At 39.2% G+C, this 27,849-nt stretch overlaps 1 protein-coding gene and 1 pseudogene across 1 annotated transcript in view; both read left to right on the top strand.

The window, feature by feature from the left end:
* The first annotated feature begins 2,256 nt into the window (after nucleotides 1-2,256).
* LOC110061010 (polycystin family receptor for egg jelly-like) overlaps nucleotides 2,257-27,849 on the top strand; it is a 353,714-nt gene continuing 328,121 nt past the window's right edge. The window contains exons 1-4 of the mRNA XM_089291705.1: nucleotides 2,257-2,620; nucleotides 3,278-3,419; nucleotides 26,326-26,666; nucleotides 27,526-27,667. Of these exons, the coding sequence (XP_089147831.1) occupies nucleotides 2,342-2,620; nucleotides 3,278-3,419; nucleotides 26,326-26,666; nucleotides 27,526-27,667 (904 nt within the window). The 5' untranslated portion in view covers nucleotides 2,257-2,341. The remainder of the gene's footprint in view (nucleotides 2,621-3,277; nucleotides 3,420-26,325; nucleotides 26,667-27,525; nucleotides 27,668-27,849) is intronic.
* LOC149110371 (polycystin-1-like protein 2) lies at nucleotides 3,864-16,545 on the top strand (annotated as a pseudogene).

Raw genomic sequence — 27,849 nt, 5'->3', positions numbered from 1 at the left:
TCATGGAGTACATTGCTTCTTCTATCATAAAAAAATCAGTGTAAAATTAATTGGAGTTAAGGTTTGAATTTGGGCTTCGAGCAGCTGATTATTTTCAAGCTTTTTAGGTTTTTGTAATGCTGAAGTAGTGAAGAGCTTTCTTTAAGTTTTAATGTGAGAATTGCCGCGCCCTTTGCCGGAAGATGACATTATTAGGGTCACACGTATTTTGTAATAGGTTAGTTGTTCTCAAAGTTCCACGTAACAAATTTATCTTGTCACTTAACTTCTGAATGAAAAAAAAAAAAAAAACAGTTATTGCGCCATGTCTACATGTATCTATCTCATGCAATTTAATGAACTGTAGTTGATGTCAATGCTCTGTCCGCAGGTTTTCCTGTCTTTGCTGACAACTTGTTTGTTTCATATTGCATTCGTTCTAAGCATGGACGGTAAGAAGGTGTTCACAACTGTTTTAAGTTTAGGTGGTTTGCTAGTGGGTTTGACTATAGAGGGCTTCCGAGGCAGGTAGCATTTACCCTTGATCCCTTCAAAATTTCACTTTTTCTCCCTTGTTCCCTTTGTATAACATTCCATTGTTCTTTAAAATTATTTTGCCAAAGTTCCCTTTAATAGTAAAGATATTCACCTTGTTTCCTCGAGTCAATTCCGAAGATATTTCTTGGTCCCTTGAAATATATGATCATTTTCCCCTTTCAGCAAAACCACTGGTAGGACCTGGTGGGCACATTTGTATCGTGAAAAACTGTCGAGAGCTCGTATTGAATACTCAGCTTGGCCGATAGCTTTCTATAACGTTTATTTAGTGGAACAACTCGTCCTCAGCCTTATCAACTACGAGCTTGTAAGAGGCTCGCGCAGTTTTCACTAAGCTTGTGTGATTACATCTTCTCATCGATGACGTCTTGTCGTCGAGTGTTAAAGAAAAGGAAAAAGCATTTTTATGAAGACTCAAAGGATTTTAGGGTCATTATTTTTTGTGAAGAAAAAATGCTAGAATATTCAGTGGCCACAAAAAATAATAAAATACAAAAAATTGAAGGAGACGCTTTAAAAGCATAACAATGTGACATTGAGGTGGATTCTTAGAACTTCAAGGCTTTGCGAAGGAAACGCAGATTGTATTTATATCTAATCGTACCCTTTTGGTACGCTTTGGCGGCATATCGGGCGAGTTTGGTCGAGCCATGGCTCGTAATTCCGCGAGACGTTGTCGAGGCAAAATAACTAAGGCGAGACCTAGCGAGCCTTTAATACCACCGAAGCGTACCAAAAGCAGGTACGATTAGGTATTTACCATACCCAGATTCGGTCAAGCGACCATGATATCGTAGCCATATCATGTCTTGTGGCTTGATATCGCAGGCTATCAGGACAGTAGACACGGCTTTTGATTGGCTAATTGCGAATTTGGATACGGTAAACCTAAAAAACAGAACATTTACGACAATATACTGAAAAAAAACGATTCAACTAAGAACTTAGCCAGCTTTACTTTTTAATTACAGAATGCACCAACTACAAAGTCATAAACGATCCCAGTCGTTCTGTTTTCAATGCTACCAGCGGCGGCTGTGACGACTCTATAAGCGCCATTTTCGGTGTATATTGGATTCGCTTTAAAGGAAGTGGCGGGACCGTTATTCCCGAATGCGCACCGCCCATACACCACTGCGGAGCCAATGCACCGGGATGGATCCGTGGTGGCCATCTTGCTGTGAATGATGGGATTGTTAAGCGTCAACTTTGCTACCATTTTAACGGAGATGAATGTATATTTCAGTATGAAATATTGATTCGCAATTGCGGCACGTTTTATGTTTACAAACCACCTTCTATAACTCGATGTTCTTTGCGTGTGTGCACTGGTAAGTATAATGTACTAACGTTGGTTCATTCTTGAAGGTATTATGTCGCTTTACTTTAACACTTTCAAATAATGCAGGAGAGAAGTTAGTAGGTTCGTTAGTTAGTTCGCTTGTTCTAGACCTATCCACATATATCTGGATATTTCGGGGGGAAATTATGGAAATATTCATGTTTTTTTTTTTGGCTTCGCCCTGTGTTTTCCTTGCTATTCGTTAATGTTTGAATATGGGTTGGAATCTTCGAGTTAGAGCTAGGGAAACAAAAATCCACAAGATTTGCAGTCTCTTGCTGATCCGAAAGTGCGTTTCCCAATTATAATGACACAAAACAGTGATTATAATCACAAGCGAACACAAGATAGGGCAAATCGTGTCATTCTTATTAACAATTAACTCACTCTCAACTAGACATCGACAAATGTTTCTACAATGCTGTGGGTGTCGCCAATGAGAGTGTAATCCCTGACAATCAGATGACCGCTTCTTCTTTTTACTACAAGTATGGCGCCAATGATGCGCCCCATTATGGTCGTCTCCATGGTAACAGAGGTGATGGTTGGTGTGCAAGTACAGCAAACGGTAGTGACTGGCTGCAAGTTGATCTGGGGAAAATATTTCAAGTGTGTGGTGTTGCTACTCAGGGAGATGGAGATTTCGGTTTCGGTGATGAATGGGTAACAGACTTCAAGCTGTCTTATTCATCCAATGAAAACAACTGGACAATTTATGAAGATGGAAATGGAACTGAAGTGGTAAGGTTGATGGCCTTAACTGTCATCTTACAAAAGCTGTCTCCAGCAAAACGTTTATTAGGGTAACAACTATGTCATTTTTGAGTTACATAGCACTGGCATTTGTTAAAGATACGATGTCATGAAGCCCTTGCATTATTTCAGACCTAAATCAAGACTTTGTAACGAGCCACAGTTGTGTGATATAGCTACCAAATTTGGGCCCTCCTACATTTGGAACACCTTGCGCGTTGTCAAATGGACAAAGAAACGTATTCGAAGGGAGCGAGTGGAGTAAAAAGCAGAAAGAATTGTCCTTATATAGCTGTTCAGTCTTTATCCAAATCTTAAACCCACCGCGGAGTTACATCATAGTGAAGTTCCCAAAACTGATAAGCTATCGGCAGGCCCGATGTTTGGACAGGTTATACGACATGCCTTTGATTGGATAGTGTACGCGTCACGGGTGTAATTAGACAGAGTGTAAGTTAACTGAGACTTGTTTTCATTCCGTCGGCATTTGTCAAGAGGTTCGAAATTCCTCAATGTTAAACTCTATAGCATACACAATTTCAGGCCAAAATAGTCAAAATCCGTGCATTAGTTCAGACCAAAACAGCACCGGTACAAGTCTATATAGCTCGTTTAACGGAGTACCCTCGGTGATCTTTCTGACAGGAATTTCACAGGGAAGGTGACAGTGATACAGTTGACAAACACAAGTTACCAGTGGCAGTGTATGCAAGATACATTCGGTTTTATCCAACTCAGCAATATCGCTGGAACTGTCTTAGAGTGGAGGTGTATCGCTCGGTAGAAGGTGAGTTTGGACCATCATTATTTCCTCATTTACATAATTCCCGATACCATCTGTACTCTTCAACTCTATTGCGAGTAAAAGATGGCTGTCTAGTAACATAATTGGTGGTGCTGAATGGTTATAGTGTCAGTATACGTAAAGACAAGCTGAAGACCGAGAATACGTTCAATCTGGTTTGATACATCTCTACATCTTTGTTTACAGTTCAGTTGATCTCAACAATTACGTAAATAGACCAGCCGAAGGTAATAGGTTAATTAGAAATTAAGAAACTAAACGTGAAATAGTCTTTCTGGGCGTTTCGGCCTAAACCCTCAGTAAGTTGATCTTAGTTAAATTGTTAAGCCTCACTTAATTTTAAAATCTGGCTGTGAGCTAAAGGAATTTCATCTACAACGACCAATGAAATATTTGCATCATTCGAAAATGTATTATTCTTAAAAAATGTTTGCAGATATCGATGAATGCACGACGAACACTCATGACTGTCATTCATCAGCGACTTGCACCAATACAGAGTGCTCTTTTACTTGTACATGCAACGATGGATACACGGGCGACGGCAGATCCTGTATCGATGAGTTACAAGCACATAAATCATGTCTAATTTTGTCGCTGAGCCATTTGTCTTTCGAAGATGTTTACCTCAAGAAAATAGTATCCTACCACGTCGGGTAAGGTAAGAATTCAGGATGCAATATTCTACCTTTCCTCCACTCATTGCATGTTTAGCAAACATGATCCGATTGGTACGTCATAGCAAGAAGGTTTTGTTAACGAGCTACCATAAAAAGTGGATAGGAAACAGCTAGTGGGTTTCGTTACTGCATATTTTCACTTGTTTCATGTGGGTCTGTCCCCTGAGAGCAGTATTTCAAAAGTTAAAACTATCAAAGGTCCCTGCTGATGCATAAATTAAGCCTTTTGTTTCGTTAAAAAAAGAAATTGGTGTTAACGTCCCCTGCTTTTGGCCAGGCAATCATCTGAAACTTATGTTTTCTAAAATAGAGGTGATTTACATCAAGTACTAACTGATCCCCATCTCAAGTTTTAGCTCTCGAAAGGCCGTTTAAACCAAAGTTCTTGCAGTTAATCATTCATGGTTTTTCTCTGTGCAACGGTGGAAGCGGAGGCCTAACGATGTGCGCTTGATTAACTATTGTAGATCTCGATGAATGCGCAAGTGGACAACACAACTGTCATCAACATGCTGTCTGTTCTAACAACATCGGGTCATTCACGTGTCATTGCCAGAGCGGCTATACTGGAGATGGATTGTCCTGTGAAGGTATACACAGCTGCTTATTTTACTAAGTATTTAGATATGTCTATTCCTGTGGAATTTGCGAATGGATCAACATGGACCATGTTTTGTATTATCTGAGTAAAGGAACATGGAGATCCTACCGAGGTCAAAAGAGGTTTTTTCCAGTCGGGTTTGCCCATTTCGTCTCAGGGCTAATACTGAGAAAGAAATACTTGGGCTGATTTTCAGCCCTCCGTATTACTCTTGATGTGATTTTTTACTTTCCAACTTCTGGTAGATTGCGACAACTATCCCCCATTGACCATTATCTCCATTCTCATTACCGGTCTTCAAGCCAATGCATTATTTATTGTAAAGAGAAGTTAGGTGATGATCACTTTTGAAGTACAAAAAAATAAAGTGTTAACTAAATAAACATTGTGTTCTTTTACATCATTAGCTTGTCCTAAATATTCACGATGTATCCAAACGTCGCCCAATTCCTGTGAATGCTGGTGCAAATACTTCTATCCTGAACGTCCAAAGGTTGATGCATGCAAGAATCCTGGTAGGTAAACCTTGGATCTGCATTGACACCAGTTCAAATGGAAGGGCATAACTCAAATTAAAAGGGTGAAGCAACAGCTTAACTGACGTTGGGAATTGATTGCACTTTGTTAGTCAAGTGTTATAGATGGTTTATATTTTCGCGCAGACCAGCCTGTACCACTACAGAACGGCTGAAACTTCCTAACCCAAAGTGTGACAGACCTAAGTTACAAGGAAAAATGGATATCCATTTCAATTCCAATACAGCCCTACTGATGCACCTTAATAATGGAAAAATTAATGCTGTTGTTTATGTTTGTTGCGGGCGGTTGTGACGGCGGTAGTAGTGGTGGTGGTGGTGGTAGTAATAGTGGCGGTGGTAGTGGTTCGATGGAAGTGGTGGAAGTAGTGGTGGTGGTTTTGTTCAACCTTTTTTTCACTTTATTGTGACTTGCTTTATTTTTCAGGTAATCTTCTTGGTCATTTAACTGAAGTGTCAGTCCTTGAGACAGAAACGCATCCTGACAGTCCTATCAAGTTAAGACGCGATCAGACAAGGAGGTTCGAGGCATCTTTTAATTCGGAAAGCATCGTGGATTCAGGACAAGCTTCGTTTTACTGGAGACTACAACAGCTTAGACTGTCACCCTTTAACATTTCGGAAACTCCAGAGCTCCTTGTACACACCACTCGGGAGCTCAATATAGTGCCAAAGTTACTGTCAACGGGACTAAAACTTGTAGTATTTGAATTGCAAATGACCGGAATTGAACTGGCTGCTCGTGATTTCGCTTTCATACTGGTAGAAACATCAGCTCTCGTGGCTTCCATTGCGGGAGGATCTGAGGTTTTCCGATCGATCAACAAGCCAATCTTGTTGGATGCTAGCTTTTCTTACGACCCAGACAATTCCAACGAAGACGAAACTTCCTTTGGAATGACCTTTAATTGGTCTTGTTTCAGCGCTGCGAACAAGAGCGTCTCTGGTTTTAACAAAGCAGCCACTATGGTGGTTTTCAACAACTCGGGAAACGTATTAAAAACTCTACTTGACTCAGTCGCTGAAGGAACTCTGTTGCAATCGTCAAACGATATATTTCTACCTTTATTAGAAACTGGAAAAGCGATTTTGGATACCGGGAAACTGATCAGCAACGAGACATACCATGTATCGCTGACAGTTCGCAAAGACAATCGAAAAGAGAGTGCGATTCAAACCGTTCACATTTATGATGGAGAACTCGCAGACATTCGCATAATGTAAGTGTAAGATGGGTACCTATGTGGTAAGCCTCTTATGCAGATAAATTGAAAAAGCCACAAAATTGACTTGTTTGTTTTGTGCATCCTTCCTTTGCATGTCCACATCAGCTTTTTAGCTGCCATTTTATGACCTACGTGACAAACAAAAAAAAAAGCGCTGGGAAGAATTAAACAAAATGAGGAAGTGGCTACGTAGGTCTACCAAGACAAACTTCCATCAAACTGAAGAAACAATTCAAAGCAAGCTGAGGGTAGAATGGCACCAAAGACACAGCCTCTAACAAAACAAATTGTGACCCTGTAACAGTGTGGTGTGAGAGATTTCACACACCACTAACGGTGTGGTACACAATGTAACAAGGGAATTTTGCCTTCAATTATCTTTGATTTATTTCTTTCAGGTGCTTCCTAAACTGTCTCTCACCAGCCAGAACATCATCTGGTGTCTCCGTCCGAACTGACTGTACCACTGCTAGTTGTCTCAAGTCTCTTAAATATCGATGGAAAATGTTCAGAAAAAATGGTAGTCTTCCATATTCCAAATGGATACCCCAAACAAACTTTTCAAATTTCTTGGCTACTCAAGAGGATTTCAAGAACTTGGTAGTTAAGGAGCAAATGCTTGCACCTGGTTGGTTATATCGAATCACAGTTGATGCTCTGACACCAAATGGCTCATACGGATGGGCAACTTACCAGTTTGACACGTTAGATCCCCCATTTGGTGGAACATGTCATGTCACACAACTTAATGCGGAAGCCATTGTTGGCGTTTGGCTCAACATCACCTGTCATGGATGGAGTGATGATAGATTTCCTCTTACATATGAATTCTACCATGCATCAGACGATGAGCAATACGATATGTTGTCGTATGGTGTACATTCCTCCACCATCGTTCATATTCCACCTTCAGATGGAGAAGATGTTGTTCGTCTCAAAATTGACATCGTCAATGTCGTGGGTGGCGCAACTGAAATAGGCCTGTCGATCAAGGTATGCATAGTTTGGATTTCAAAACAAAAGCTGGTATGATTTGTTAACTAAAACACATGCAGTATTTTGTTATATAAAGACATAAACATACAGTCATTGATGCGGCAGCTGCAATCTTGTCAGCCAAGTTACCTATAAACACGGCCGTAAATAGTTTTGCCCAAAACTCTGTTTTTCGTAGAATCATCACAAGAAACCGAGAATAAGCCGACTTTTGCCGGCTTCCAGAATCTCTAGCATAGCAAGTGGATACCTGGTCTTATGGTTAGCGCTCTAGAATGTGGACCCATACGTCCGACCTAATAGGTTTTTAGACAGGACACCACTCCCAGTGACGGTTTTCCCCTTAAAGCAGGAGCATAAAAGGTTGCCTGCGAACTTTAAGGGCAGCCTGGCAGATATTTCGCGCTGGCACAATTTACCCACAAGAAATATGAGTGATTTTTTTATACACTAGAAGCAGCCAAAAATATGAAGGGAGCCAAACAAAACTTTTAAAAGTAATACACTCGCGCCTTTGCGTCAGGTTCTCTTTAGCTTAATCGACTGTTCGTTCTTTCCTTCACAGGTTAATCAATCAGATTTCACACTAAGCGAAGAACTACTTTACAACCAAATTAATAAAATTCTTGATGTGATGGAACATTATTATTCTCTGGCTGAGATAAATTTGGCGATCCAAGAAACAGATTCTCTCCTTGCACTTCTCAAGGCGGCTGACTATCGGATCAACGAAACGTTCCTGCTTCACGTAAGTTTGGAGTAAATAGTTATGAACTAAGTTTTCAATAGAGCGGTCCTTCAAGCAATTGGTAAATGAAGAGCAAAAACAGACCTAATGTGATCCATTCACGTCTTGCAAATGTTTTACAAGGATTAGTTCCCAGGTCTTCAAAAACCTTGAATGAGCTATTGCTTATGAAAAGGAATACCTCTATTTAATACACCTATAAAAGTACGCTGAGGTACCGAGACCAACACCTCATATCTACAGTACAAGTTGAATTAAGTGTTACTTACACAACCAAAGAAGTTCACGTTTGTAAATCATTGTAATCACTTTTACATAAAAGCCTCTTTCAAGCCTCTAACTTCATTGTTCATTCCTAGTAACTTTTACTTCTGTTTAAGAAACTAATAGGGCTCAACAGACTGGTTGTTTTATTACAGATTAAGGACTACGTAATAACCAGGATTTGCGAAGTAAGAGTCGATAGCCTCGAACGGTTAGTCCAGATTGCGGTTATTTTAGGCAAAACCACAGAGGATGCAGGCAATATCTTCCACATTACAACGGTATGTAAAATATGCTGCGTAGATCATAAAGTTTTTATCACGACGAATTAGGGCAAATAGGAACATAACCAAAAACATGTGTCTAAATGTTCAGCAAGTAAAGTTCCTCAATAGAGAGAGTGAAATTTCGCCCTGAAAAATGAATGACAGAAATTTCTTCGAACAATTATAACAACCCCAGAATAGTGCGTCCTGTGCCATTCTTGGTCAACCTTTCCGCATCACGAGTGAATATACTTTAAGTTTTTATCGCGACGAATTAGTAATCATTGAGTTTATTAGAAACAAAAAAAAGATTCTAGGGTTTTGAACTTTTTAACGATACGGCGGCCGTTTTGAATCCCATTGTTTCAAATAGCTATTATGGGATGGTTAGGGGGCAAATGCATACTTATTTTCTACCTTAAAATCTATGATGTCTCTCATATCAATAGAAAGTTACTCGACTGAGAAGGCAAAATTTCTCAATGAAAATGAATGACAGAAATTAAAAGAACAAGCAGAAAAACTTAAATAATGCGTCGGGTGCCATTCTTGGCCAAGCTTTTAGTATCACGAGTGAACATACTTTACCAGTTTTACTTTGTTCTGGTTTCAGTTTGCTTTGCTAGACAAGCTACTGGAAATGTCCTCTCTGCTTTCCATGCTGACTGACCGCCGCTCAGGGGAGACCCGCTTTGTTAATAATGGAGGGAGATCGCTGATGCATTGTAATACAAATATCTTGAAATACACCTCTCGTAGAATCCTTAAGGCTATCAATTCTACCAGTTACGACCAGGAAAATGAGGTATGTGATCATGAATTTCAGCTTGAATTTTAATATGATCAAACCTCTGCCTGAGAAGCCCTACAAGCGCCTCGATCTAAGCATGCCTCGTAATGAAATGTGACCCCTGTGGTAATATACTAACAAATCAAGGACTGCAATTATCTTCAGGTAGCCATAGGAAAAAGAATTCTTGGTCTTTGCCAGAATCTGACAGAAAAGATTACCAATACACTACTCTCGCTTAAGCTGCCTGGTGAAGAATATATCGTGATCAAAAATGAGCTGCAATCGATTATTTTGGGCAAACAAGAATCGCACGACCTCCACCAGCTAACAATCCAGGAAGGAAAAGCAAGCTTTAAACTTCCTTCTCTGGACGACAAATATCTCAAAAAGATATCCGGGAATACATCTGACGTTGCAGTAGAGGTATGTAGGTCAACCTTTGAACCATGCAAAAGGTAGTAATTAAAGATTTAGTTTCCTAAGGTTAAAATTCAATCATGGCTAGTTAGAGATAATTTTTATTGTCGTTTGAACATCTATATATGCATTGTCACAATTAACGCTCTTTAAGGTTTTGAAGCTTGAACTTAGGACTATCTGGACCATCAAAATTCAAATTCGTATTTAATCTTTGAAACGGTCCCAACGGTTGTTAACATGTTAACTTTTCGGTCATATTACTTGTTGCCACAAGAAACCATTTAGTCACTTATCGTTTGACCAACAAAGTAATTGTTGGTCCAGAGAACGTTTAGTCTCCTTATCATTAGGTCCCCTTAAGTTAACATTTAGTCTAATTCGTCGGATAAATAACGTTCATTTATTCAACATATCTTTGCTTTCTGTTTCCTTTCAGATGATCAACTATAATTTCAACCCCTACACAACACACCATAGTAGCAGTAGGGTCAAATCAAACGTTGTCAGCCTTGTTCTTAAAGATGAGAATGGCGAAGCTTTGGATGTGACAGATCTGCCGTCAGACATACAGATCAATATTCCAACATCAGAACGCGACCCGGGCAGCACTACAAGCCAACCTCAAACAGATGACTTCCTGAATCCTGGAACTATACAATATCACGTCGTTAACACTCATACGGCCAATACCACCTTAAAATTGTCCCTGACGATGAAAACACCGAGCGCTATTACTGCCTATGTAAAATTTGGTAAACATCCAACACAGACTTCATATGACAAAGTTATTGACTTGTCCGAAAAAAAAATGGTTTCGGATTGTAAATCGTCAGAGAAATGTTCGTATGATATCTTGATAAGTTACAACGCATCAGGGAAATATTACATAGGTCTCTTAGGACGACAAGAGAACCGAACAGTCCATTCAAGAGTCAAGCGGTCTTTACTGTCAGCGAAACCATCAGAAGAGAAATGTGTTAAGTTTAAAGATCCTCCTCCTACACTTGCCCCTCCAGTGGAGTCTACCATCCTTGTACCCCAATACGATCCCGACAGTTCGGTTAATTACAGTTTACAAGTAAATGCTATATGGTGCGTGTACTGGTCAGAAACTGGAGAGAGATGGACAAACGAGGGTTGCAAGGTAACAGATTTAATTATCTCTTATAGAGAAGAGAAATAATACAATATAATTATCTTGCTTTTTGAATTTATAACGTGGAGCGAATGCTGTCAGTATCGAAAGAGACTGAAATGCCCATAGTTCATTTCATAGTTCAGTGAAGTGTCATTTGACGAGCGTTAAAGGGTTGTAGGAGGGTGTCGTCAAAACTCGATTATTCAGCTGAAAAAAATTGGTTCTTGCATTCGGTTTCTCAAAACACAAGAACATCCACTAACGAGTATTGGCTTCCCAGACAAATTTTAGATAGATTCACAATATCCTTAGTTCACCACTTTGGAGAATATCACTTTGATTCTTGCAAGTTAATGTATGGAAGATCATATATTTGAATTGCGAAGAAAGATATGAAGACATGATTGATTATCGCCGTTATACACACAACTTAAAACAGTTGTGAAATTGGGGCCTGAAAAAAATTCAGTCCTAAACGGGATTCGAACCGATGACCTCTGCAATACCGGAGCAGTGCTTTACTAAATGTGCCATCAAGCCAACAGGGAGCTAATCAAACTTTAATTTTTTTTTTTTTTTCTGATCCGTCGTTTTGCTGTTTTGGAGTTGACATTCCAGTCTTTTACGATGGAAAAAATGAGCGAGAATATGCTACACTTGCTGCTTTTGATTGTAATGGCCCTTTCTTAAGGCAAATACGCTGATTTCTATCCCATTGTGAAGATGGATGAATTTTTTTATAATACCAGGTGGGCCAAGAATCAAACACTTCTTCACTGACCTGTCTTTGCAATCACCTGACCGCATTTGGAGGAGACGTTCTTGTTGCACCAAACACCATTGACTTTGTACTGGTCCAGCAAGCGTTTGACAATCTGGATCCAGGAGATCTGCTGGTCCTCATCACAGTGTGTTCTGCCTGTCTTGTTTACTTTGTCGTGTTGGTAATATCACGAAGAGCAGACAATCAAGACATTTTAAAGGTTTGTATCAACAATCTTTATAATGACATAGCATCTTCATCCTTAGATAACTTTGGAATCCTTTACCTATCTGGATGACGTGCATGTTAGCAATGCACCACGCAACGGTCATGGGGGGGAGTTCATTAAGAGATGTACATTACATGACGAAAACACAAGCCTTTTAGGCACTGAAATACCAACAGTGTAACAACCCAAGCATCATTAAGATGCTAGTGAACTAGGTTCGTATTGACAAAGTATTGGTCAATCGAATTTTGTTTTCTGTCAGGTTCAAGATGATGTCCATAAAATTGGACTAAACAAAACATGGTATAATTATTGCACGTACATCATATATGTTACTTCATAAGAAAACTATACTCTGCTCTCTTGCTGATTACATCGTTTTTCGAGCCCTGGTTGCTGAGGCCTTAGTATTATGTTCTAATGAAGAGAATTTGTTCTTACTGCGTCTCTCTCTCAACGGCCAGATAACAAAGTGCTGGGTTTGTCTGCGTTAGACTGACATCCCATTCAGAGTAGTAGCAAAATTAATCATAGATGCTGAACGCACCGGTCTGGTAAGCTTTCGTAGGCTTTTTTACGTAACTACATCCTTTAATTGTAGGACAGCCCACTGACTCCTCTAGCAGAGCACCAAAGTGGTGAATACAAGTACGAAGTATCCATAACAACGGGAGGATGGAAGAACTCTGGTACCACTGCTAATGTATCCATGATCCTTCATGGCTCTGAGAATACCAGCAGAGTTATCAAATTGACATGTGACCAACCACATGACGGGAAGTTGTTCGCCCGAGGAAACACTGATAATTTTCTCGTCCAACTGGAGAAGCCGCTTGGCACGATGATCAGCGTCCAAATCGGCCATGACATTTCAGGTGACGACCCATCTTGGTTTCTCAACGAGATTTTAATCATGGATCAGCAAAAAAAGAAGCAATGGGTGTTTCGATGCTATTGTTGGCTTGCATTGGAAAGAGATGATGGCAACACGACCAGAGTATTTTACACAGATGATAATAAAAAAGATGATGAATTCAAAAGGACCTTCACTTCTTTGCGAAGGAATGGTTTCTCTGATGATCACTTGTGGCTGTCCGTAATTACCAAACAACCCAGAAATCATTTCACTCGTGTCCAAAGAGCCTCCTGTTGCTGGTGCCTTCTCATGTTATCAATGGTAACTTCTGCCATGTTTTACGAAACTGAGGACACAAAACAACCAAGCATTCAGATCGGACCTTTTTCGGTCACGTCGAGTCAACTTATTATTGCACTGGAAAGTGCTGCCCTCTTTTTGCCGGCAAGTCTTCTAATCGTATTCTTATTTCGAAAATGTGAGCCTAAGAGAAACTGGTACCATCTCACCAAAACTGAAAAAAAAGGACCCTGTGTACTTCCTCATTTTTGTGTCTACTTCGCTTGGTTCCTCTGTATCTGCACAGCTGTCACTTCGGCCATATTTACAGTGTTTTATTCGCTGATGTGGGGAGGAGATAAGTCGGCACGTTGGTTGACATCTGTGGTGCTCTCATTAAGTGGAGATGTAATCATTTCTCAGCCCATTAAGATAATTTTGGTCTCTGTCATTATAGCCTCACGGTGTGGCGGTAGGACGAACACCACCAGGGCGTCTAAATCAGGAAGGGAACAGAATCTGGAACCATTCCACACTGCAATGTTAGTGGACGTCGAACGTGCTAAAAAGTATAAAATCAACGAAAGGAAAATGTACGCATACTTGAAGGAACTCACGTTTTCGCTGTTCTTTTTCGTGCTTCTTTTGGTTGTCTGTTATGGTGATAAAAACGAACACAGATACAATCTAAAAGATGCAACAGAGAGTGACTTCCAGTATTTTGATGATAAAGGGCAGTATAAAGTAAGTTCGCATATTCCTCAGCTTGTTTAGTCCTAACTGTCTCCACTTTTTCCAGTGGATGAGGGAATTCAATATGGTCTACGAAAAAAACGCCAAAACGTAATTGACATTAGCGGTTATTTTGAGGTATAAAGCAAGATTTTGCTTGTAACGTTCCAAATTTCGACTCGCACCGCTGTTCGTTTACGTAAGTACAAGAAAAATTTACCCAAAATGGAGACCTAGAAATCTGCATTGCTCCGTGATTCCGTGGACAAAATGGCGAAGGAATAAAGGTTCCTCGGAAGATCATTCCAGACATAGCACACTCTAACCATTTGACTCATACGCCGGCCAAACGATTTGAGGGTCTCTGGCACTTTGGAGGTCATCAAATTTCGCGTAAGACAATCCTGCGTTGTTTAACACCATACTTATTTTTGTAGGAGTCGTCTTCGGCTATTTAAAACGACTATTGTAGTCTTTTCTTATTTTTTTTATCATAATTGTGAATATCTTACTAAATTACCAACGTGACTCAATTTTGGGGATGGTTGAAGAATATTTTTGTGCCAGCGATCTTTACTGCTGAAACGCACGATGATCAAGAGGAGAAAGAGTCAGAATACATTGGAAACAAGCGTTCAGTCCTCATCGGCATGCCTCGTCTGAGACAACTTCGAGTCAAGAAAGGTATGCTCAGTTTAACGTCTTCTTGCGAAGACTTCCAAAGTAGGTTATAAAGACGTTGTTAGATCGGGCTAGCAGGATCACTACTGTTTTGATTTGCCTTCTTTCGGCAGATTCCTGTGAGGTTCATGAATTGTTTAAAAGTATGGTCACGTCTTGTTACGATTTCTACTCCATAAAAGAAGAGGAGAAAAGAACTTGGGCGGACCAAAATATTCTAAATACATCAACACTTTTGTGTCCAGAAGACTGGGAGTACAACGAGGATGGCCAACTCGGCAGCTTTGATTCTTGGGGTCGCTTCGCTGTTTACAGCGGCGGTGGGTACCTGGCTAATTTGGGATACAACAAGTTTGCAGCAAAACGAATTATCGGCGACTTAATAAGAAATAATTGGATTGATCGTCAAACCAGGGCTGTGTTGTTGGAGTTCTCATTGTATAACCCATCTAGTAACCTTCTTGCAGTAATAACTTATTACTATGAGGTCCTCCCGGTGGGATTTGCTGGCGTTTTCAAGTCCTATGGAATTTTACCGCTCAGTGCAACGGATTCTCAAGCTCATAACACTTACTTGTTCTTTGCCTTGTTGTTTGGACTTCTGATAGCTTGCTATTTTGTCTTAGAATGCATCAAACTTTGTCGTCAAAAGCGTTTGTATTTCATATCAGTGTGGAACTGGTTAGATATGCTGCAAATATTGACTGCATCGTCGGCATTGTTTCTGCAATGGATGCGATCAAAGGAGGCAGGAAAATCATTTGAAAAACTGAAAGAAAACCCTTTCATACCAGTCAGCTTTCACCAAGCCCTATTTCTGTTTGATGCTGAAAACCTCACGATTTGTATAGCGTCTGTTATTGCCACCTTACGCCTTCTGAAGTGCTTTTATTTCAATCCGCAAGTTATCATTTTCTCGTTTACGATTCGCAGGTCATTTTCTTCACTTGCGTCATTTTTCGTGATATTTTCAGTAGTTGCTGTTGGCCACGCCCTTTTAGGAATGTTGGCATTTGGGCAGAGTGTGCACATGTTTTCGTCAGTGCCAGAGGCTATTTTCTCTCAGTTTCTTATGCTTCTGGGGAGCGATATACCACTGGACGAACTCAAAGATGCAAACCCCATTGTGGGGCGTATCTTCTTTTTCACGTTTGTCTCCAGCACCACGATAATTTTGGGAAATATGTTTATCGCAATCATTAACGATCATTATGTTAATTCATGCACTGATAAAGGAGGTGAACATGTCGAACTTGCAGAGTTCATTATGAGCAGGATTCTGGGAACTGTATTTGGTCAGAAACCTAGAAAAACTGGAAAGTGGAATGAAAGTACAAACCACGAGCTCTTTGAACCTGAACGAGAACACCCGGATGGCCCCTCGTCTCCCAATTGGACACCGATCATGTATCGTAGCTGTACAGGTAAAACAAGCCGCACAGGAGGTCCCTTGGTAAATAGCAGCGACAGTTTTAGTGAGCATGTAGTTTGGGAAACTTACCGACCAGAACATTTACTTATTAAGAGTTCTAACGATAAAGCAGGCGTTTCCAATGTTAATTTGAATCGGCTGTCCACGTGCATCGTACGCTTCAACCAGCAAATGACGACAAAATTGGATGATGACGATGATAGCGACGGCGACGATGATGATGAGGATGATGATGATGATGATGATGATGATGTCAATGACGACGATGATCGTGATGACGATGATGATGATGACGATGACGACGACGACGACGACGACGACAACGATGATGACGATGAGGAGGACGACGACGACGATGACGATGACGACAACGTTGGGAGCACAACGAGGAAAAACCTGAAGGGGAAGAACTTTATGCCGAGGAAAACGAGTTTGGGAAAGAGTTTTTTTACTCTTATTTTAAACTAAATATTACGTCGTATTCACTGCACTCTTTCTATTAACAAAGTAGCTTTTAACAACAGAAATTACTCTAGAATGGAAGAGTATCCAATTAATAATGAAATCTATATCAGAATAGTCTTTACTCAAGGCGTCGCTTACAATGGTTGGGCAATTTCTAAAGTGTAAACTAAAAGAGAACTGAGCATTTCCTATTTTGAACATTTTGCTTCATCACTGAATGCTTTAACGAGTTGTGATGTACATATTATTTTAAGCCCATGTTTAGATACAAATAACGGTTGAAAATGATACTGCAAATATGATGTGAAAAATAACTATAAAATCCAAGAGGCCTTAAACTCCACAGATTTCGCACGTGAAAAAATCAAAATATAGCCCTTTCACGACGTGAACTTCAATTTTTTTATTTTTCTAATTTTTACCAAGTGTCATATTACCCTGTTCTGATTGGACATTTCCCCTCTGACTTAATGATGATAATAATAATGTTAATAATATACACGAAAAATTACTCGATTCTGATTGGCTGAGAGCAGTGTAGTTCAAGTGTAACAGCAGTGCAAAAAGTGTAACACCAGTGCAAATTACACATCGTAATTCTAGATTATGATTATCTGAAAGAAAATAGGAAATAGTACAGAAACTTTGAAAAAAGTTTTCTCGATTGAGAAAAAATGGCTTCAAAAAAGATCTTCCGGCATATCCTCCACCCGAATTTTTTTCATGTTTATATTACTAATAAGTAATCATACGGTTTTTCTCGTTCAATTTGGAATTAATTAGCACTTGTGAGTTTTTAAAAAAGCTCACTCGTGAAAATTAATTCCAAATTGAACTCAAAACCGTATGATTACCTATACTAATAACATTTATAATCCGCAAATTTCATAAAATATTCAAATGGGCATGACAAGATTAAAAACGGAATAAAAAGGCTAAAAGCTAAAATTGCAATTAAAAGTAAACTTACAATAATAAAAACAACTATGATAAAAATGCATGACGGAAAAGGTGAGTTTTTAGCTTGGCTTTAAAACTTCTAACAGTGCTGGCGCTTCTTATGTCAAATGGTAGCGCATTCCAAAGTTTCGGAGCAGCACAGGTAAAAAATCTTCTGTAAATGGGAGATGTATGCAAGGTTAAAGCTCCTAAAAATATTTCGATTTGGAAGCTGGGTCACTCTTGCTTCCTTTTTTCTTAATTTGTGACATACTCCGTGTGTTTTTTTAGATAAGGATTTTTCATACTGTTGTTGTTGTTTTTCGTTGTTGTTTTATTTGTCGTTTTGTCAGCGCTCGAACCGTTATAGGAGTAAAATTATACAATTCAAGGTGTATAATTTTCAAGAGGAATAAGGAATATATCTCATATCAAATTATTTGTTGAGTCAATAACATTAAAAAGGATATGACCTAAATAAATGGTCGCAAGTTATGTGTAGGTCGAGTAACTAATGCAATGCAGTGGAAGTTCTAATCAATGTCTGCGTTAAACGCGAAATCTAGAAAATGTTGTCTTAGAGATTTATTATCCCAGCCTTTATTAGGGACCTTTAGATTGGATTAAAAGCACGAGATTGAGTAACAGTGCGATTTTTTGATCTTCGAACCAGTAACATTTCCAGAGCCCTAGCTCTTTATTTAGGTAGAGAAGGAAGCTCGAAGAATCATGGGTATGCGACATGATAATGTGAAGTCTGCAAACTAGCTAGAACTGAGATGTCATTCTCGTACTCGATCTCCTAATAAAATCTTGAGTCCCATGTCATCCTTTTGTTGTTTGTGTACCGACGCACTGGCCTGCTGTTCTCGATATGTTTTTGTTGAACAGGAAAAAGATTGGTTCTTCTTTCAGCGCCGCCTCGATATTTATAGTCGTTCATCTCCTACAAGAGGAAGGGTGGTAACTTCCTGTCAACCCGGTTACGCAGAAATGGATGTAAACACCCCAGAGAGAGGGGGGTGAACGAATAGTATGAGGACGTACTTTGGTATGGCGTTCCCGTTGCGGAAAAAAAATGTATCGGCTGTGAAAACATGTTGACAAACGTAATACGTAGGTCGAAAATAGTAAATTATATCGAAGGTAATAAAAAAATCTATGTCAAGCCTTCCAAAATATCTGTTGACTCCAGCAGTAGACAACACGAGTTGAAAAAATGTAAGTGGCGAAAAAATAAAAACATGAGACGAGAAATAGAGAACGCTAACCAATTGTCTTGCCAGTTTGTGGCTTTTATGGTTTCGATCCAAAATGGCGGTGTGTTGGCTACCTGTTAAAAATTGCAGGTTTTTTCTTTCTTGCTTGACTAACAGAACACGCGAAATTGCAGTTTTGTTCGGCGTCACATGACAGTTACGAAATTTTGTTTCGGTTCCCCGAAGAGTTCGAGAGGAAGCAACTTGCACACCAAAGTACCTTTGTAGACCTCACACACCTATGCAATCGTGCTACCTTTTGAATGTTCTCTTGATTATGATAACAATAGTTGTGTGGATAATACACGTGGCAATATAAGAACACTTTCGGAGACCCGAGCGAAAACGAGAAATGTGATCGACAAAAAGCACTACGTTCGCCTAGCTATGAGAGGTCTGCAAGGTACTTTTACCCTGCGAGCACAAAATGCAGACTGCAGGCCCCCCGGCGGCACAAAATACAAACATGAGTCAAGAACGAACGCTTTGCCACCGCTCGCCTCTGCTCGTGATTTACTCAGGTGTTTTTACGATGTTCTAGCAAAAGAGAGACTGCTCGCAGTCAACAAAATAACTCGAGACGGTTCCTCAATTAAGATTGGCAAGTGCCGAACTTCACCAACGGTTACTTTTTGTAGCTCGTAAGACTTATTGTGCAGTTGTCAGAATGATAATTGTGAGCTGGAAAGGGTTGACTAAATATTTGTCGCGTCAAAAAAATGTGTGAGAGAGGAAGGGGAGTGTATTGGCCAAAGATAACGTCGCGATCATGCAGTGAAAAGCAATTTGAGATAAAACTGAAAAAGACGCTAAAATTGACAAATTGTAGTGAAAGTATTTACTACTATAAATTAGGCCATGGTGTAAAACATCTTTCGACTTTATTTTGTGTTTATTTGGTTTCATAGAAGTTGAAAAATTTAAAGATTCCTGTGATTTCGGGTTGCGCTCATAAATGTTCGCTTTAAAGTGCAAAGAGCTGCCTTATACATGAAGCGAGAGACCAGGGTATGAGTTTAGCGCTTTTGTATGTTTCAGGATATTTGGATAGAGATTTTCTCTGTAAGTTTGCGCGGCAGATAACAAAACGAGACAAAGGTAAACTATTCATTCTTTTTTGCTGTTGTTGTTCACTCTCATCTTACTCATTATCAAGTAGATTGTATGCTCCCTGTGATTTCACACTCAATTTTTGACTGCTATTCAAATGAAAAAAAAGATTGACCCGCAGTACCTACATATGTACATTTCAAGTATAGTTATACTTGAAATAAGGTACCAAGATTTTCAGGTTTAAATAGATGCTAATAAATAACCTGTAATGGATTTCAAAAATAACCCTCAACTCTCAACGAACCACATGATGAGCAAAATAAAAGGTCGAGAGAATTAACTTCAAAAGAAAACAACAAATGTAGGAATCTCGCGAGCCGTAGGAGTCCGTGTAGGCACTTCACCCCATTCAACACATTTTGTTATTTTACGCGTATGACGTCATGTGGCTAATCAGCAAAAACCGCTGGACAGGCGAACACTTGGAAGAGCCTAAACAATGGTGTGACTACAGGCGGGTTGTTTTCGAAATTAAATTAAAAGAAGGAAACAACCTTAGTTAGTGGTATTTTAACAAGCGTGAGAATAATACGCGTGAGAACTATTCTGTTCTCAAAATATGTTCTGCAATTTGTTGGCCAACTACTACTATAACTCTTTCAGCGGTCGTGCGGTTAACTTTCTAGATTCCCTGTTGAAGCCAGAAAACGTGAAACACAAATAATTAGAATGACTGAAATTATACTTATTTTTGTTCCAAGCTTTTAATGACGTCTGAACGAAATGGAATTTTCATGCTCCACAATAGTATACCAAACAGGCAATAGTATAAAAACAGGCACGCTCTGAAAGCCAGAAATTCTGTTAATTGTTCTCAAAGTCATTCAGGGCTTACTCAATACTCAATTTATTTTCTATTATACCAAACTAACAAAACACTGCTGAAAAATTCATGATCAGCCATATCCTTTCTTTAAAAGATTGCTTTTATTCAAAAACAGGCTTTAAACATAACAACAAGTTTCCATAAAAATGTATTGCAAACAGAACGTATCAATAAAAATATGTTTTATTTGTGTGTCTGTCTATTTAAGTTGCCTTGACTACGGCGAAGCACTGCTTGTTGAAAGCTTTTCGAGAACCTTCAAGCAGCAAATGTTATGAGGTGTTTATACCGTTTAGTGTGAAGGCTGTCTGATCTAATTGAAATTTTTACGATGCATCAAGAGAGAGAAGGTGTGAACGAAATGTAATTTGAAGAAGTCATGTACCATGAACAATTGCAGAGAGTTGTGCCTCTTCAATCAACCGTAAGTATTTTATGGCGTTTAAAAATACGGTATATTGCTTCATTTATTGTCCAAAAAAAAAGCTGTTTTTCCAAACGTTTATGACTATCCGGAGTAACTGAAAGTTAAGTTATGAAGTTGTGCTTTGAGCAACAGATTAATTTTCAAGCTTATTAGTTTTTCGGATGCTAAAGAACATCTTAACATAGATAACTGAGATCGAGTGAAGTTATTGAAAACGCACTAATTAATGTGAGAAAAGTGATAGATGGTAGAATCTTGACCACATCCTCTTCCCTCAACGGAGTGGAACTATGTTAATCAAATTAATGTGGCGGTGATCCATTTCACTCAGCAAAATTCTTGACCTTAACAGAGTTATCGACCATGAACTCAGACGTTAAAAAACGGTATATTTCGTTTAAGCGGAATATGTACCTAGCGCTAGGGATTTTTATCTGCGCTTCAAATTTGCAAGATTTCACTTTTGTTGCTTCTACTCCTGGACTTTTTTCAATTGTCATATATTATATAAAGAAAGCTTTTATTTCCCATCGCCGAAAAGTGACAATCAGTTGTTATTTACGGTATCCAAATTCGCAAGATTTCACTCGCGTTGCTCAGTCTACTCCTGGACTTTTTTCAATTGTCATATGTTATATAAAGAAAGTTTTTAATGCCCATCGCCGAAATATGACAACCAGTTGTTATTTACGGTATCCAAATTCGCAGTTGGCCATTAGAGGCCTTCTTTTCTGTCCTGGTATCCTAAGATATGAAGTAAACTGACTTGATATGGCAATGATATCATGGTCACTTGGCCGAATTTAGGAACAGTAGATACCTAATCGTATCAGCCTCGTTTGGTCTCGCTATGGGTATTTTGGTTGGACCAAACTCGCCTGATAAGCCACCGAAGTGTACCAAAAGATATGATTTGGTATAAGAGTCATTTGCATTTTTTTATACGTGGTAACTTGTGTGCAAAGTGCCGCTTAAAGCCTCCTTGGTCAGTGTTATCAAATTTATCTTTGCCGCTTATCCTCTGGCTAAGAAAAATAGTTATTTCGCTGCTGCTTCATATCTACATGTATCTATCTCAAGTAATATAATAAAATGAGGTAGCTGATGTCAATGCTTTTTCCGCAGCTTCTCCTGTCTTTGCTGGCAACTTCTTTGTTTCACAATGGCTACGTTATAAGCACGGACGGTAGGAAAATGTTCATATCTCTTTTAGGTTTAGTTGGCTTTGACCATGCTATAACTCGGAGATTTTGGAGGGGAAATTCACTGCTTTTTTTTGTTGTAACGAGAGAACACATATTGTATATTGGGTCCTAGCCAATAGCTGTCTACAACATCAATGGAAACAACTCATTCACAAGCTCATCAAAAACGAACTTGCAGCCCAAAGAAACCAATTAGTTCAGTCAATTAGCCCGGTCAGTTTTTGCTAAGCTTGTCTGATGATACACGTACCTTCTTCTCGTCGAGTATTAAGTAAAAGTAAAAGCATTTTACAAATGATTAAAAGTGTTTCAGAGTCATAATTTTTCTGTGAATAAAATATACCAAAAGTACTCGAGGTGACGGTGGCGAGATACCTTAAGAGCCAATGGCTATGAATATAGACCAAACACCGGCACAAGTCGAAAATCGATTTCGCTCATTTTTTGCCCATAGATTGGTCTTAGCTGGAAAACAAACGGACCACAGTTAGTTTCTGCCAATACAGGTTTTTTAGGAAGAAATCTGCGAAAAACGATTTCGCCCAAACTGGGCTCAAATTCTACATCCCGCTTTCCTGAATTTCTGAATATTTGATCGCATCGCACACCGCACCACAGCTACTTGAGAATCTTTTAATGATTTCTACATTCAGCTCAGGTCTTCATGGCACGACTGAATGAAAAATAAAATAGATCGAAGTTAGTTTTGTGCCCGAAACGAGATCGAAGAGACACGCAAAATTTGAGAATACGTTGTAAGCGAATTATGGCACTAAAATATCGCCATATCTTTGTATGGGCTACGACTTAACAAGCCATAAAACACTTTCTACGAGTTAGCTATACACCCACCTGTTTGAAAATCAAAAAATATCTCTGGAGAAATGGTTTTAAGTAGGCCATATCGGCCTGTGTTTCTCACAAATTTTGCCCTAAATGAAATGTGAACAATTGCGTGACGCAGACAGTCACCCTGATCTAACAAACAGCAGAAAGCTATCTGAGAACATTAGGGTGAAACAAGAAATATATAGTAGAACACTTTTGATTTTGATGTTTTTAAAGGCATCGCTTTAGAAATCTCGGAAATAATTTTGTAACGTTAATTAAAAACAATTAACTTGGAGTTTGGTGTTACTGCTCTGTCGTTTTAGACTGTCGTTCTGTATTTGATCATTTTCATTACAAGAACAGAACGAGTTCTAGAAAGGTAATCGTTCTAAGTTCATTTGTTAAGCGCAATAACAATTTCTCGCATTACGTTATCTGAAGGAACGCTGCTTAATTAAATTACAGTATTTGCGATTTCCACGGATTCCTTGCGCTTTTATTTTTTCAGCTTGTCGATCGACATTTGGTGTCTTTTAGTTTTCTATAAAGAAGGAAGAAGTAAATTCAAAATGTAGCCACCTAAAACTAAACAAATCTTAAGTTTAAATTGAAGATAACAGACATCAACGGTGTAAGTCAGTCCCGGCAAGTATTCAATTTAAATTGAACAATTACCGTGCTGGACGGTTTGCTTTTCCAAGTTATGCAGATACTGAACTGTAGTTTAATACGTGTCCACGAATTTTCCTTATTATTTTCGCGATGCAATAGGTTACCATAGCAATAGTATGACTTTCTAATACACCGTTAATTACAGCTTTAGGGGCTTATAATTCAAAAACGGCACGATAAAAATTTTTGTTTTATCAAATTTTAATAAGCAACGTTTGGCAAAGTTTTTAAATTAAATCTGTACATAGGGTTCAGAGCCACGTTAAAGTTTTGAAAATTTAAGTGCATGCACCAAATTAAAATATTGTACATTTTTACAACTTATCCTCTTGGTAAAAAAAATAGCTTTTTCAACAAAACTAAGGTCATTTAGCCTCATGGCAGCCAGCCTGCAGTCACGTTCTTTATCAGGGATGTTGTGGGACGTTTTTACAGATTTCTTCAAGTGGATTGACGGAAACGAATATTTATTCGAGGGTGACTGTACCTGCGTAACGTAATTGTTTATACTTGAACAGCGGATTTTAGACAAAATTGATGAAAAACACAGGCCAAGCCGGGTTTCTTAAAACCGTTTCCCCAGAGATGTTTTTCATTTTCAAACAGGTGGGTGTATAGTTAACCCGTAGAAAGTGTTTTTAAGGCATTTAAAGTTATAGCAGATAGAGAAATTTGGGAATGTTTTGATGCAGTAATTCGCCTTCGACACATGGTAGAATTTTGCGTGTCTGTTTGATCGCATTGGGACCCAAAACTAACCTTGATTTATTTTATTTTTCACTCACTCATGCCACGAAAACCTGTGCTGAATATAAAATCTATTGAAAGATTCTCAAGTAGCCAATGTGCGGAGCGTGATGCAATCAAATATTCAGAAAATTCAGCATAACCGGAAGTAGATTTTGAGCCCAATCGGGGCGAAATCGTTTTTGGCATATTTCTAGCGGAAACTAACTATGGTCCGTCTCTATTCTTACTAGGACATATCTATGGGCAAAATAGAGGCGAAATCAATTTTTCGACTTGTGCCATTGATGGGCGATTTTGGTCGGTTTTTATAGACATTCACTGTTAAGAGCATTATATTGTGACATACAAACTTGAGTATTTAAGTGCATTTCTAAAACGTTAAGGCTTCGCAAAGGAAACGTAGACAGTAAATATCTTCTTGCTCATGCTAGTCATACATCAGGTAATTGTTCACTTTACCTGATCGTACCTTTTTGGTTCGGTCCGAGGGGGCGGGGGCGGGAGGGTATCAGGCGAGTTTGGTCGAGCCATGGCTCGTAAACTAGCGAAACGTAGTCGAGGAAAAATAACCATGGCGAGACTAACCGATCCTGATATACCGCAGAAGCGTACAAAAAAACGTGAGATTAGAATAAGAAAAAATAAAATTACCGTACAAGGGTGACCAAGATGTCGTGGCCATATCAAATCAGTGATTTGATATTGTAGTATACCAGGACGGTAGGTATGGCTTTTGACCGGCTAATTGCGGATTTGGGAACGGTAAATCTCAAACACCAAACATATTTTTTCTTAACTACAGAATGCACCCGCCACGGAGTCGTAATCGGTTACACCCGATCTGTTTTAAATGATGCAGGCGGCGGCTGTGACTACCCTTTTCCGATGGACTTTTTCCAGTTACATTGGATTCGCTTTAAAGGAAGTGGCGGAACCGTTATTCCTGAATACGCACCACCCATACACCATTGCGGGGCCAATGCATCGGGATGGATCCGTGGTGGCCATCCTGCTGTGAATGATGGGATCGTTCAACGTCAACTCTGTTACCATCTTAACGGAGATGAATGTATCTATCAGTATGAAATATTGATTCGCAACTGCGGCGCGTTTTATGTTTACAAAATACCTAATATAACTCGGTGTTCTTTGCGTGTGTGCACTGGTAAGTATGTATTAACGTTGATTCATTCTTGAAGGTATTATGTCGCTTTGCTTTAATGCTTTCAAATAATAGAGGAGTGAAGTGAGTTGACTGGCTAGTTAATTAGTTAGTTCTCTCCGCGCCAGTAGGCGCTTTAGGTTGCATGTTTCGCTCTCCAACCAGCCCACTCTTGTGCCGAGCTCTCGCTTCTGCCTAGCTGGCCCACCCCTCCTGTCTCCGCTCCTTTTTCATCTAAACTGCCACTCCATCACCAACATACAGTCATTATTCCTTTCCATTCTCAGCACATTCCCAATCCACTTCCATCTTCACCTTCGAATCCCTTCACTGATCTTATTCAGGCCTTTTATCTCAGAAATGTCCTCTAAACACTTCCTAGCGAAACAAAGGCTAGGAAGTGTTTAACAAGTACTTGTCAAAATTCGTAAATGTTTGAAACCAGGTTCGTATCCTCGAGTTGGAGCTAGGATGATAAAGAGTGACAAGATGTCCAGCGAAGTCATCTTTTGCTGATCAAACACAAACAGTTTAATCACAAGCGAACAAAAGATAAGACAAATTCTGTCTTTCTTAGCAATGAATTCTCCTCCATCTAGACATCGACAAATGTTGCTACAACGATGTTGGTGTTTCCAGTCAAAATGTAATCCCTGACAATCAGATGACAGCTTCGTCTTTTTATGAAAATGACGATAACTTCCAGCCTGCTTATGGTCGACTCTATGGTACTAGAGGTGATGGCTGGTGTGCAAGTGAGAAAAGCGGCAAAGACTGGCTTCAAGTAGACCTTGGAAAAGTATTCGAATTGTGTGCTGTTGCCACTCAGGGAGACGGAACTTACGATGAAGAGGATGAATGGGTTACAGACTTCAAGCTATCTTATTCATCTGATGGAAATACCTGGACGAATTACAAAGACGGAAATGGCATTGAAGTGGTAACGGTGATGTTGTTTACTGTAATTAAAAGGAAATTGGAAATTTGTTCTGTAGAAACTGTATGTGTTTAGGATAATTTTTACGTCAATTTTGTTGCACATAGCACTGCTATTTGATCAAGATGCGATGTTATGAACCTCTTGTCTTATTTCAGACCTAATCAAAACGTTTGTAACGAGCCACTTTTGAGTGATGTCTACCATACATGTATATGGGCCCTCCAATATATGGAAGACCATGCACGTTGTCAAAATGAGAGACGAAGGTATTCGAAGAGAGCGGGCGGTTTAAAAAGCGGAAAAAATTGTCATTATGTGAAGTTTATATGAAATAATTCATATATGAACTGCGGTTGTAGATGAAAGTGAAGAATGATCATCGCAGTAAATTTTCCAATTTGAGCAATTGGAAAGAAGAAGCCTGAAAAAGCCCTGATTTTTTCAGGCTTCTTCTTTCCAATTGCTTAAATTGGAAAATTTACTGCGATGATCATTCTTTACTTTCAAAAATTGTCATTAATATAATTTGTCTGTCGAACTCACTGAGGAGTTACGTGGATAAGCTATCAGCAGGTCAGATTTAACGACACTGTAAATGACATGCCTTTAATTGGTCAGTGTACGTGTCATAGATGTGATTGGACAGTTAAGTTAATCGAAACTAGTTTCCATTGTGTCAGCATATGACAAGAGCCTCGAAATTCCCTGATTTTGACTTAACAGCATAACCAATTCCAGGTTAAAACATACCCTATATATGCCTTATTTCAGAACATGACAACTTAAAACCACACTTTTTGGCACTGCGCATGCCTTTATAACCTATTTAAGGGATTACTCTCGGCGATCTTTCTGACAGGAATTTCACAGGAACGGTGACAGTGATAAAGTTGACAAACACAAGCTATCAGTGGCAGTTAATGCAAGGTACATTCGATTTTACCCTACTCAGCAACATGGCTGGAACTGTCTTAGAGTGGAGGTGTATCACACGGTAGTAGGTGAGTTTAAACCATCATTATCTTCTTATTTATTAAATATTTTTCGGGAATTGTGTTATCATTTCCAATCGTAAACTCTCTTGCGAGTAAAAGACACCTTTTTTAGAACATGAAAAGGTGCTTTCACGCAACATTAGTCGCTTTAATACTGAAGTGGACGAGCTTGGGTATGTTTTGTATTA

Source organism: Orbicella faveolata, unplaced genomic scaffold (genome assembly GCF_042242905.1).
Source record: "Orbicella faveolata isolate gen_17 unplaced genomic scaffold, um_ofav_v1 contig_24, whole genome shotgun sequence".
Taxonomy (NCBI): Eukaryota; Metazoa; Cnidaria; class Anthozoa; order Scleractinia; family Merulinidae; genus Orbicella; species Orbicella faveolata.
The sequence above is the reverse complement of the archived record's forward strand: the minus strand, read 5'-3'. Positions and strand labels throughout refer to the sequence as shown.